At 35.3% G+C, this 14,127-nt stretch overlaps 1 protein-coding gene across 3 annotated transcripts; it reads right to left on the bottom strand.

Annotated features, from left to right (window-relative positions):
• Window positions 1-364: 364 nt before the first annotated feature.
• On the bottom strand, window positions 365-13,515 carry LOC109056323 (bromodomain-containing protein 2-like). 3 transcript variants are annotated; one of them, XM_042741723.1, is made up of 12 exons: window positions 13,358-13,515; window positions 10,634-10,925; window positions 9,588-9,725; window positions 8,725-8,872; window positions 8,379-8,554; window positions 7,212-7,658; window positions 6,528-6,656; window positions 5,305-5,571; window positions 4,841-5,085; window positions 3,846-4,162; window positions 3,035-3,163; window positions 365-1,571 (listed from the first exon to the last, which is right to left on the bottom strand). In XM_042741723.1, exons 1-12 carry the CDS (start codon window positions 13,387-13,389, stop codon window positions 1,438-1,440), a joined length of 2,454 nt encoding a protein of 817 aa, XP_042597657.1. In that variant the 5' UTR covers window positions 13,390-13,515; the 3' UTR covers window positions 365-1,437. The 3 variants fall into 3 exon arrangements, with proteins under 3 accessions (XP_042597657.1, XP_042597659.1, XP_042597658.1); XM_042741725.1 differs by having other exon boundaries at window positions 5,317-5,571; XM_042741724.1 differs by having other exon boundaries at window positions 10,634-10,922; window positions 13,358-13,513.
• Between the last annotated feature and the right edge of the window lie 612 nt (window positions 13,516-14,127).

Raw genomic sequence — 14,127 nt, 5'->3', positions numbered from 1 at the left:
TTGGTTTATAAGCGCTTCTTATTAAATTTGGTGGGATAGTTGAAAGTTGGATTAGTTATGTAAATTGCCATTGAGATATTTTAAAGCACAACCCCCCCCCCAAAAAAAAAAATCCCCTGATATTTAAATGTTTTCTAAGACTGTAGGAACCTCGCGCTCATAAAATACCAGCAATCAGAACTTCTTCATGTCCTTGTGCTAAACCGAAAGCACTCATGCTGTTTTTTTATTTTAGTTTACTTGTGAACACTATTTAACCCACATTGTTTAACCTTGTATATCCTGTTTTGCATGGCTGCTGAGCTGCACCAACAAAACAATAAATAAAATATGAAATAAAATATTGAAACACCACTTCACACCATTCACTTGTTGTATTTGTATTTCTATCCAAATAAAAACCAACGTATAATCCGGAGCGCATAAACTCTTAATTATACTGCAGATAGGGAATATTAGGTCTGCCATGTGTCTTATATATTCAAAAAAGAATATTCTAGAAAAGAGAGGTTAGATCAATGCAAATAAATACAAATGAGAAAGCAGCATGGTATTATGAACGCTATATACAAGAAATAAAGGACAGTCTATTGCTTAAATGCGATTCCTCAAGTCTGGTCTACAAACCTCTCAAGTTAACATTTAACTTAAATAACTAATTCAAACCACTCAATCTAGCAGCGTTTCTCTAGTAGTGCTCATGAACCAATCCTGTCCATCTCCTCCAGTCCGGTGAGGCGTTATTATGGCTGTTATTTTCAATGCATATGATCACTACAATTTCACAGGTGCCTAACCAGAAAGATATGATAAAACGTGTCATTTGCCATCGATTCGATCAGGTAAAAAATGTCAAATTAAATCCATTTCTTACAGATCAAAGCAATAGCAAAATGAAACTAGACAGCAAATTGCGAAGCCAAATGGAAAGTTACTGAACTATTCAGAATAATATGATACGTACATAACAAATCCCAAAACAGTCCAGTGTATCGCAGCGTGAAATCCTAAACGTTTTAAAGCCGATGTGAATGCAAAGTAGTTCTTAATTTCTTTCTCATTTCCCCATTGAAGGTCCTTCATGCAAGTTTTGGTTGCTCAAAGAGATTTAAATACTGGCCCTGATCTTTAAAGCAATGTAAAAAAAAAAAAAGCAAGAAATGTTTCAAGACTAAATGAAACGGTCAAAATGGAAGCAAAACAAAACAACAAGCTACAACAATTTCATCAACTGAGAAAAGTAGTTATGATTACACACTCTTTCCCATTATGGGCATCTTGGTAAAAGTCTTCTTTATAAAAGAAAAAAAAATCCTAGTATATACATTTTTTACACTGAAGTAAACAAAGTTCCTGGATTCAGGAGGAACGGAAAACAGGCCGCAGCTCTGAATGTGCCCCAGAGAGCCCGCTTCCTGTGCTTTCCCAGAGTCCTCTTCACCTGGAGTCCTCTTCACTGGTGTCAGATGAGGAGGAGGAGGAGGAGGACGATGAGGAGGAGTCTGAGCTGGAGCTGCTGGCGCTGAGACGTGATGCCAAGGCGTGAGGCTCCGCGCCGCTGGGCTTCTCCACTGGAAGATAAAAACCAAACCGGTTTTCACTCGTGAAGGAAACTGGTTTTGCGGGTGTAACTCAGCAGGGCTCAACAATAGTGAGTTTTAGTGTTGACTTGGTTGGGTAGGTTGTCCAGATAAAAGACAACAATGAAAAATATTTTTGAATACTGGAAGTAGGTTTTGTATTTTTAAAATAGACACAAGACAAATGACTGAAAACATATAGCTTGTTCTCAAAAGGCTAAATCATTATCATAAAGGTTTATAATAGATAATAAGAGTTAAAAACCTAGTTTCTTACTGGATTTACATTATAATTTTATATAAATCCATACTGGATGTATATATTATACAATCAGTCTGCACCTTTGAAAGTAATTCAATATTACTTCAATAAAAAAAAACAAAAAAAACAAAATTGAACTGCAATTTTTTGAATAAAAAACAAAACGTGATTATGATTTAAAATGTGATTTGGAAAAAAAGCAGGTCTGTATCAATATGACTATAATAATTACTTATTATTGTTGTTGATATAAGCAAATAACTTTTTAAACTGGTTTAAAAATAAACAATTAAACCAAAGAAGAAATATGACTTCTGCAATACAATTAACAAAAAAAGTATTTAATAATAATAAATACTTTTCATATTTTCTATAATTTTGTAGTTTCAAATTTTTAATACAATTAAATATTCATTTTCCCCCAAAATAATTTATTTTATAATAGTAATAATTATTTTGTACTATTTCATATTTTTAATAAAACTATTAAAATATTTTTTTCCCAAATAATTTATTTTATAATAGTAATAATTATTTTGTACCATTTCTTATTTTTAATACGCATTTATTTATTTACTTAATAATAATAATAATAATAATAATAATTTCTAATTTACGTTACAATACAGCTGTAGCATTACAATACTAATATTTATCGCTGTCTTTTCAAATGTTAAACCATCAAGCTTTTTTATTTTGTTAAACCCTTAAAGCCTTTTCTTTTGTTAAACAGCTGGTTTATAAGCACTTCTCATTACAAGGGAAGATGGTTGGCGCATGTTTCGTTCCCAAATTGCACGTTTGTGTGGAGTGGCATTAATTGTGAACCAAGCCGCTCTTAGCTGCTGAAAACACCATAATCACGAAGCCATAATCATCACGATTTTGGTTTTATTTGATTAATCATGCAGCCCCAAGTATCTTGCAGCATGTCCTTTGCATATTTCTTTCCTTTCTAGTAGTTATTGAGCATAAGATCTCATCTTATCTTATGTGTACTGTTTTCACCTGTGCTCGCTCTGTTGTTGTCTGCTTGCTCAACATCAGCTCTATATACAAAATAAATCAATCCCATAAGGCAACACTGGCCTGAACCTTGATTACACCAGCCTCAGACCTATTGTTGAGTCCTGAACACCGAGACATAATAGAGCAAACTGAAGAGTGCTTCAGAAGCTGCTCTCAGCCCTACCTTTGGGTTTCTGGGGTTTCTTGGCAGAGTTCAGCTGTCCGCTCACATCCTGTAACCTCCTCTCCAGTTCCCTCTTCTTCTCCAGAGCCAGTTCCTCTCGGCTTTTCCCACCTCCTCCCTTCTTCACCACTGCACACAGGACACATCTAGATTACACTTGATGCATCGCACAACAAATAATTCTAGCTAAAACATGCATTATAACTACTGTGTGTTGTTGTTGTTGATGGTCAATGCCATATTTTACACTATTATGTATATATTAGTGCTGTCAAACGATTAATCGCATCCAAAACAAGTTTTTGTTTACATAATATATGTATGTGTTCTGTGTATATTTATGTATATATAAATACACACAGATGAATGTATATATTTCAGAAAAAAATATGTTTATATATTAAATATATTTATTTACAATTTAAATTATATGAATATAAATATATTCAGAATATATACTGTATGTGTGTGTATTTATATATACATAATAAACATACACAGAACACACACATATATTATGCAAACAAATATATTTTTTTTGTATGGAATTTTTTTTTGTTTGTAGTTTGTCGGCAAAAATAAAAAGTATATTTATTTTACATAATATTTACTAAATTACAAATAAATAATCTGAAGACGAATTATATGTGAAAGGTATGTATGTGTGTGTGTTTGTGTGTGTTTGTGTGTGTGTGTGTGTGTGTGTATATGTAATAATGTGTGTGTGTGTGTGTGTGTGATATGTAGATATTTTCAAGCTTTATCATCTGACTGGGATGTCATAGGTAGCAAGCATTAAATCTCTGCTCACCGTATGGATTGCGGGGCTTCTTGCGCAGACAGGTCATAACATATCGCTCCAGCTCACGCAGCGTGGACGGCTTCAGCGTTTCAAAATCGATTTCGATCTCCTCGGGGTTGGTGTCGCGCAGTGAGGGCTCCCGTGACTGGATGATGTGCACCACGCGGCCCAGTTTCTCCCCGGGCAGCTTGTTGATGTCCAGGCTGAGCTGCCGCTTGTCGTCGTAACTCATGGGAAGACCGTCCTCTTCCTCCTCAGAGTCGTAGTGCGGTAAGGAGACGGCAGCGGGCATCGTGAAACGAGATGAGGATGATTTCTTTGAGTTCCTGCCAGAGTAAATCAAATAAAAGAGACCTGTAATGCTGGACAGAGGGAGGGTGAAGCTACTGGTTAAAGTGAAGATATGTTGCTCCTTACGAAAACGTTTTAGTCACCGGTTTAGATCTTAACTAAATGCTACTATGGTACTTCAACATCTCAGGTTACTGTGTTGAATCAGTCTACTGAATTAAACTAACAACTCACAAACTGAATTGGTCAGAATCTGAGCAAAAAACTGGTTGTTTATAACATTTAGCTAAAATATTTTTTGTTGCAATAAATGGTACTTTAAAAATGAAATATGTAGACAATGGTACATGCATTAAAGTTTAACGTATTAAAGAATGTATTTTTTTTATGATTTTTTATTCATTAAAATAACAGAATTCTTAATTCAGTTTTAATTTTAATATATTTTAATTATTTTATTTTTAATATTTCTATACAACTTTATTTTTGTTTCAGTTTTAATAATTTTAGTACTACAACAAACTTATTTCAGTTAGTTGACAAGGCAACATTTCTAATTTTTTTGAATTTTTATTTAATATTAATCTAATATTTCTTTTTGTATTGTATTTCAGATTTATTTTGATTAGCAAAAAAAGATTTTTATTATCCAATTCCAATTCATTTTAGCTACTCCACTGCCAACAAGAACAAGCGAAGTGAAAAAGACGAACTTGTTCTTGCTGCTTTTCTTCGCAGGGCCTTTCTTGCTCTGTGTGGATGACAGTGAAGCACGGCTGGATTTGCTTTTAGGCAGTTTGGCAGGCTTGTCCCGCTCATCACTCATCAAACTTCGACTTCCTCTGCGTCTCTCTGGCTTCTTTTTCTTCTTCTTGTCTTTCTTTTTCTCTCGTTTCCTTTTGGGTTTGACAATTGGGCCGGAGGAGAGGGCTGCCAGCTGCTCATGTACCGCTCTGAGCTAAAACACAGGCATATACTACATGTTAAAAGATCAAAGCTACTATCACTCATAGCCACTGACACTTCTTCTTTAGATTAACATGTGAGATATTACAAGGATGTGTGAATGGATGAATCATGCACAGTAAGACTAGAGAGATTTATCAAAGTAAAAGGGTCTTTGATTTCGTGTTCATGTGCATGTATGAAGTAGAGCGTAACAGGAAGGTCTGTGTACCTGAGTACACACCTGGTCCTGCAGCTGGGCCAGGCGTTGAGCTCTCTCCTCCTCGCTGTCAGAGCTCGGGCTGCTGTCGCTGCTTGGCTCGCTGTCGCTGCTCGGCTCACTCTCTGATGAGGAGGAAGAGGAGGAGGAAGATGAGGATGAAGAGGATGAGTGGTGCATTCCCAGGATGCCCATGTTCCGGCCTAATGGCATGGTAGACAATTCCTCCTCCTCTGAAACCTCGTCAGGCATCTTTGCGAAGCGGAACTCAAACACGTCCTGTGGAAAGAGAAAGAGAAGAATATTAAAATATTACATCTGCAGAAAGACAATTCGAACAAAAATATACAACTTTTTAGGAAATGTTAAATATTTCTGTCATAATAAAAATATTTTTATTATCTAATTACTTAAATGTTAAATATTTCTTACACACACACACACATATATATATATATATGAATACTATACTTATATATAAAAATATAAATTTTGCTATTTTTTTTATATGTATTTTTAAAAAATTATTTACAATTATTTGACTAGGCAGCTAACATCTTAATTATTTTTTTCCAATAAAACTAAAAACAATTTTAATTTTATTAAATGATTTAAAATTTAAATGAGCAATAACAAGAACAAATATAAAACATAAAACTAATTGATATCTAGAATCTTAAAATAAACATTTTTAATTATTTAAAAAAATTTATTTTGTTTTTTTATAAATTTTTTAATAAACACTCAGTTTAACTATCAAACACAAAATTTATATTTTAAAAATGTAAATGAATAATAACAATAAAAATTTAAAATAATTGACAATCTAAATAAAACAAAAAAATGTAAAAAATTATATTTAAAACATTTTTTTTTAATCACTCTCAGCTTCACTAGGCTGATATTAGAAGCAAATAATATCAATCTTAATTTTCTCCAAATCAAATAAAAAATGTATTATTTATCACACTAAATCATTAATACTAATACTATTACTAATATACCGTACATTTAAAAAATAAATATTATTTATATATAAATCAATCTAGTTATCATCCAAAACAATTACTAGATAGGTTGAATGTCAAGAATCCTGTCTCTAACATGTCCAAATTAGATGTTTTATCATTTTATACAAAAACAGAAGCCTGTTTAGCGGATTTTGCATTTAAGCAGAATTAAGCATCTCTATATAGGTGTATCTTTATATAAAACAGCAAAGGCAGTCCATGTACCTGCAGTTTTCGTGCCATGCCGACCACGTCATGATCCGGTGGGTTGTACTTGTAGCAGTTGGAGAACATGAGTCTGACATCAGCGCTGAACTGCTGGGCGTCTCTGTACTCGCGCTCATCCATCTTCCTCTGAGGAACACAAACACAGGCGCAGTATTACATCATCTCAGATTACTTTAATGTCAAGTCAAGTCACCTTTATTTATATAGCGCTTTTAAAAAATACAGATTGTGTCAAAGCAACTTTACAGTATTAAATAGGAAAATAGTGTGTCAATAATGCAAAATGACAACAGTAAACACTCAATTTTCAGTTCAGTTCAGGCAGTTCATCATTGAATTCAGTGATGTCATCCAGCTCAGTTTAGTTTAAATAGTATTTGTGCAATCAAGTTGACAATGTCACTGGATATTAAATTTCCCCAACTAAGCAAGCCAGAGGCGAGAGCGGCAAGGAACCAAAACTCCATCGATGACAGAACGGAGAAAAAACCTTGTGAGAAACCAGGCTCAGTCGGGGGGCCAGTTCTCCTCCAGCCAGATAAAACCAGCAGCTCAATTCCAGGCTGCAGCAAAGTCAGATTGTGCAGAGGATTTTTCCAGAGCCACAAAACTGCAGCAGAACCTTGTATACATGACCATCCAAACAGCACCAGTACTGTGTGTGTAGTTCATGCAAGTCACCTTGATGGTGCTGAGGTCCATGGGGTGTTTGATGATGTCGTGGTAGTCGTGCAGGCCCAGCGTTGACGCGTCCACGGGTTTGTAGAAGGGCCAGGCGTACGCCGCGTGTTTTTTGCACAGCAGTTCTTTAAGGACACCGCTGCAGTAGCGAAGCTGCTTGCTTAGTTTCCCCCGCCGCTGATGGGGCCGCACGGAGTCGGGCAGGTCCTTACGGGGAGGTTTGATTGGACGACGGGACAGCGGTCGCCCCAAGATGGGCTGGAGGTGGGTGGGCTCGTTCACGCCCATGCTGGGTGAACAATCCACGGGCACTGAGGAGAGTGAGTGGGGCATCTCTCCGGCCGATCCGTGACCTTTCCCCATGCCTCCCATCCGAGCTGCTGCGGTCACGGGGAAGCTGAGTGTGGTGGGAGTGGTGGTGTCGGCTTTACGCTTCACACCCTTCTTCTGCAGAGAGAACAGAGACATAAGGCTTTCAGTCAGAGCTAGTTAGAACTACATACTTAAACTTAATCCTACCAGCAGCTGAAAATTTTTGAAAGCACTGGCAGAAGGCAACATTTTGAATTAATAATTCATTAAATTTCAGTCTGCTCCTCACACATTTCTACCAAAAAGCTTCAGAAGACTTGGAATAAAGCGCACAAGTAGCGTCTGTAAGTGCACTAAATACTGATCATATGAATATATAAAACAGTGGTTGAGATATAATAATAACTGGTTAATTAAATAGAAACAAATAACACATAAAATTATTATTATATACACAATACATAATTATTAATTACATATACAACACCCAAAAATGTAGATTTTTTTTAAATACAGTAAAAATAGTAATACTGTGAAAGATCATTACAACTTAAAATAAATGTTTTGTATTTGAATGTTTATTTTTTACTTTACTTTTATACATTAAAGCAAATTACAATGAACTAAACATTCCTTGACAGCAGCAGTATACATCCAAGTTTATTTTTTTATTTATTTTATCTAATATAGAATAGAATAGAATAGAATAGAATAGAATAGAATAGAATAGAATAGAATAGAATAGAATGGATCAACAAGTAACTCCAGACGAGCCGGATGATGCTGAATGCCCAGCATCAGGCTCAGCCATGTAAACCATCACAGAGTGATGCTCTGAAGCAGGTGTGTATGTACCTTTGCGGTGGGTTGGGTGGGTGGTGGGGTCATCAGCGGTGGAGGAGGGCCGCTGTTGCTCAGCAGGGTCTGTGGGGGAATGGAAAACTGGGAATCTGGCGTGTCGGGTGAGGAAGGAGAGTACGCAGACTGAGACACGGCAGGCACCTGGTGAGCCGACGTAACACTTCCTCCTCCTAATGGATATAAACATATTACGGTTATTTTGCATATTTTGCAAAAGTGGCAAACCGGTTCTGATCGCTTTACATGTCAGTTAGGTGAGATCTTCCTGTCTGGATAGGTGGTTCTTGGCCAGAATTAGCTACAAATGTGATACTAAAGACTACATGACTGTGTAACTCACCTTTGCCTCTATGTCCTTTGAAAGTTTTTGCTCCTCTGCTTTTAGGGGTAGGAGGGGGCAACTCGATCTCTTCCTGGGGCATCTGGGCAACCTTCTGTAAGAAGACCTTCTCCAGAGACTGTGCCATCAGCACAATGTCATCTGTAGGCTGAAAGACAGTTCACATTATACACTTCTGTAGAAAACTTTACCAGCGCCAGCAGCTGCTGGACCGATGTTGATATGTAAATGTACACTACCATTCAAAAGTTTGGTTTTGGAAGTTTTAGAAATTCTTATGCTCACCAAGGAGGCATTTATTTGATCAAAATACAGTAAAGTTGTAAAATATTATTATAGTTAAAAAATAATAATAATAAAAAAAGACAATCTGAATATATTCTAAAATGTCATTTATTTCAGTGATGCAAAGCTGAATTTTCAGCATCATTACTCCAGTCTTCAGTGTCACATGATTCTTCAGAAATCATTCTAATATGCTGATTTGCTGCTCAAGAAACATTTCTGATTATTATTAATGTTTAATTCTGTTGTGCTGTTTCATATTTTTGTGGAAATAATATTGTTATTGTTTTGTTTAGTTGTATGGTGAATAGTAAATTCAAAACAACAGTGTTTATTATTTATTCAATATTTTGTAGCATAATAAATGCATTAATATGTGGATTGTTTCTGACATCTGTTTAAACATCATATGTCTAAATAATGCATGTGCTTCATATGTCACCTACAACCATTTGAATCTCTCACATTTTATTTTTGTGCTTAATAACACAGCAATTAAATGAAATGACTATGTTTCTGTTCTAACCTTTAGGAAATGCCTAACGAGCACTGCGGGATGTTTCCATGGCAACACACACCTTATTGTAGATGTAACAGTTGGTGAACATGGTATTGAAGTCGTGCAAGCATTCGCTGGCACTGCGGTAGTAGTTATTCTCCAGTCGTTTCTTGATTGAGCCCATGTCCATCGGTTGTTTGATGATCTTATGGTAGTCCTTTAAGCAAAACAGGAAATAGTGTCACTGGAGATCATATATAATAGGCAAGATAAAGGTTTTTAGACATGCTGTCAGACTACTAGTAATTTGAGATGCTCTGTCACAAGACAACAACAACATGCTGAAGACTTCTAATTGGAAAGTCTTTGTGCATTAATGCAATACCAAAGAAAAAAATAAGAGCAAAGGTTGAAAGTTGTTTACAGTTGTGAATTTAACATATTTAGATCCCAATATCACTGCAATTGAACCATATAATTTACAAAAGTTTATGTTTATTAATTTAAAATGTCTAAAAGGGCATGATGACATCTTTAAAACTTCTTGAGTTACTGGCATGCAAACTTTGGAAAAAAAAAACTAGAAAAGTAAATTTTTTCCATTTTTGAACTGTCACCATTGGCATATAATGCAACCAAGACTGCTGAAGTCAACAGGTTTTACTAACAGACCTATCTATATCCATGTAAAAATAACATTAGGTTGCTGCGATCTTTCTAAAGTCATTTTTACCCCCCTGTAATTTGCCTCCAAAAAAAACAATCTCAGGAGAAAATTGACATTTTGACCCTCCTCTACAAAATACTGGATTACTCAGTAAATATACATACATGCATTTAATGTTAAGGCTTTCATAACTATTTATGATTGTCTTTCTTCAGAAAATATAAGCAAAATCTAAAGATTTAATTGACTTTAATTGACAACATTTTAATGTGAATTATTAAATTCATTTTGTCAGCACTTTTCACAACACACATCATTGCAAAGCAGCTTAACAGAAAAAGAATGTTTCTACATTACAATTAAGAGCAATTTATCAGTAAAGTTTATCAGAGCAATTTAAAGTGCTGTCCGTTCAATCAAAATGTACAGTTATTCTCAGAAAGCATGCGTTCACTCACAGGTAAGTTGAGTCGGACCGCGTCCACAGGTTCATGGAAAGGCCATGCGAAATGATGGCGCCACAACGCTTTCACCAAGACCTTGTGAAGGAACTGCAGCTGATTGGTGGTGCGTCCCTGTCGGCTGGGGTCTGTCACCGGGGGCTGCTGGAGCGGAGGAGGTCCGGGAGGAGGCACGTGGGGCAGAGACGGGCTCTCAAAGCCCTCATAGAGCAGTGAGGGTTTCCGAATACGCTTGCCCGAACTCTGCTCCATCCCACCCAAGACAGACAGCCCTACTCCCACAGAGCTGCTGCAGGAATCATCAACAAAACACAAAAGATGAAGCATTTAGAGTCGAGCTAGGAGGATAAGAAGAAATACATAAAAAATTTAATAATGCAATATATAATAAACCATTGCACAACATTGAACATTGCATAGTTTTGTGGATGTTTAATCTATATTAGATACATAAAACATACATAATCCACAACCAGACTGACATATCAGCTATGTTGATTAATAACCAAATATATGGCCATTTTAATGGCATTAACATTTACTATACATTTACATTTACTATATATTGATTGTAAGATAGCACAACTAAACAGACCTATTTTGTGATAACTCCTTATCAATACAACATAATTCAGAAGGGTGGGAATGAAGCCCAAGATAATAAACTGAGTGACTAACCAATGCAACCCAAGAAACAAGAATTAGATGAATAAACAAAACAACTGACAAAACCTATTGAGGAGGGGGAAATAAGCTCTCCGAGCTGACGGGACAATGAGTTCATACAGTATATTCAAAAGATGTATTTGTTACATCAACTCTTTTAACTCTCTGCAAACCATAGTTGTTTTGTGGAACTCTTCTCATGACAAACATCTGACTGATCAGACAGTTTAGCTGTGATTACAGAGTGCTTGATTTGATAGTGATTCAGTCACTATCAAATCAGAACCCCACAGATTCAGTGAGCGCCGTAACAGATGACGTCAAATCTTGCGGGATTCCATAAATAAACTACACAGAACCCCACTATTCGGACAAATATACATAATGAAAGATGATACAAAATATTATACTTTGGTAAATAGCATTTAAGACTTTTTAATACTTTTTAAGGGCCTTAATTTTCTCTAAATGGATTTATCAACTTTTAATAGTTTTTAGATATTTTATTTTTACATGCCAACAATAAACTGCATCTATTTGATTCAAAATAGAGTAAACATTAGCATTTTTAAATATTATTACAATATATATAAAAAAGGTTTTCTTTTTTTATTACATTTTAGAATTAAAAATTTAATATATTTTGAAAAATTTAAAACATTTTAAATAATTTTAAAGTATTCATGTGATTTATAAACAGCATTTATTTAAAACAAATCTTTAACATTAACATACAACATTATAAATGTATCTGCTGTCAATTTAGCTGAATTTAACAAGTGAATTTACTTGCTGAACACAAATATTAATTTATTTTTTAAAATTATTAAAAATGTGACAAAAATTTTTTTATTGTAGATGCAACTGATTTTATAAAAGATGATATAATAATATTATAAGTAATTATTTTTTTGTTTTTTTTTTTTTTTTTTGTGATATACAAAATATAACAGTTTTTTTATGTGGTCAGCACAATTGTTGTCAAATGCAGACATTTATGTTTGAAACTCAAGAACACTGACCTAAAAATGTATTCAAATATATAAGTAATACTGCATCGTATCACAACAATTAATATAATAATCCTCCTTTCCATGCTGGCTTTATGGAAAAACAATAGCATTCAATGTTGAACACTACTGATTATATTCTTCCAATAGCACAAATCATTATTTCTTATTTCAACAAATCGTTTATGAGGAATAATAACACATGCACTGGATTAGTCCATTCAGAAAATAAGTACTAACACATTCATTCATTCAGTAAACAATTGATCCCATGAGGGAAATTGTGCATTAGCAGCAAGACGATATCATCAGTGCATAATAAAACACACTGTAAGAAACTCTACAGTAAATGTCATTCAGTCTGTTTGTAAACAAGCGTCCAGTGCATTCATGCCCAATCAGCACAGGACAGCAGCCACATGAATCATCCACCCCTCCCTATCCTTGCACACACATTTAATAACACAGCTCAAACACTTCAGATCGCTCATTCACACTGCACTTATGCAAATGAACTGCATGCACAAGCACAACCAGACAGATGCAAGCCATGCATAACACTGAGATGCATGTATGGAGCACTAGCGTGCCGGTTATAAAACTGTACCACAATGTAAACAGTTTACACCCAATTAGCACAGTTACTACTACAAAGACACGATTTATTAAAACGAGATGACACTGCAACAGTGTAACTATCACGTTAACCTAACAACATGCCTGTTTGTATCAATACTAAAGTGGTTACCATGGTGAGTGTGTTTGTGTGTGTTACAGTATAACGTTAGCGCTTTAAATGCTGAAGATGGCGGAGAGAAATGCTGCAGCAGCACAGACCCACAACACAGTGATGCTCGCCGCATGCTGTTATTTTAATAGCTGGAACTCATTTAAAAAAACGTAAGGCAGTTTTAACGTTAGTTACATTCCCATTTGAGGAGGAAATGAACTTGTGAACAAACGTTTCCTTCACTTTTGCTCATCCTTTGTGATTAAATACCCACACGGGATTCATTTATAGCCTCCGAAGGCACGCCGATAATACCTGTCAAGAGACGGGTTGATGGCCGCATCCATTCGGATGGATCGGGGCTGGTTTGCGTTGCGGAGTCCTGCGGTTTCGCCCCCGTTTTATTGTCATTCAACTCTTTAAGCTTAAGCTACCCCGCGCTGTCCAACGAGCAAATGGCGCCTTTCAATTTCCGCTCCAGGGTTTTTATATAGGAACGCCACTGACCAATCAGAATTCGTCCCGCCTCCAAAGCTGGTTCCTTATTGGTTTAGCGTCAAGTCCTTCCGCAGCGCTAGAACCGCCCATGTACAGTACCCTCTGAGGGAGTTTATTATACATGACTCACGGTTTCCATCTAGTGATGATTTTGTGAGGAACTAAACTAATCATTCACCGTTTTAATTATGCAAAAACATTATTTATTATATTTTTAATAAAGTTTATGAGAAAAACTACTATATAATTTATTTAGCATGCATAATAAATTATATAGTAGTTAACGAAGCTTCTGACTGAATGTATGGTTAAATTACTTAAAACATTTTCTTTTTTATTTTTTTGAAAGATATAAAAATAGTTAACCTCCGAGTTTCATATTCATAAGCAAATATTTCCCCTCATAACTCTTCGTTTCCTACTGATCTCAAAAGCTTTTCAAACTTTTAAATAATACAATGTATTTCTTTCTGTAAAATACTTTCTGATTCACCTGTTAAACTTTTATTTTGTATGGATGCAAGTCTATTTGAGTATGTGTTATTCTAGCACTATAGGATTTCTTTCGATGATCGATGATCCCAAAA

The sequence above is a fragment of the Cyprinus carpio genome, chromosome B16 (assembly GCF_018340385.1).
Source record: "Cyprinus carpio isolate SPL01 chromosome B16, ASM1834038v1, whole genome shotgun sequence".
Lineage (NCBI taxonomy): Eukaryota > Metazoa > Chordata > Actinopteri > Cypriniformes > Cyprinidae > Cyprinus > Cyprinus carpio.
Note: the sequence above shows the minus strand (reverse complement) of the source record. Positions and strands in the feature narration are given on the sequence as shown.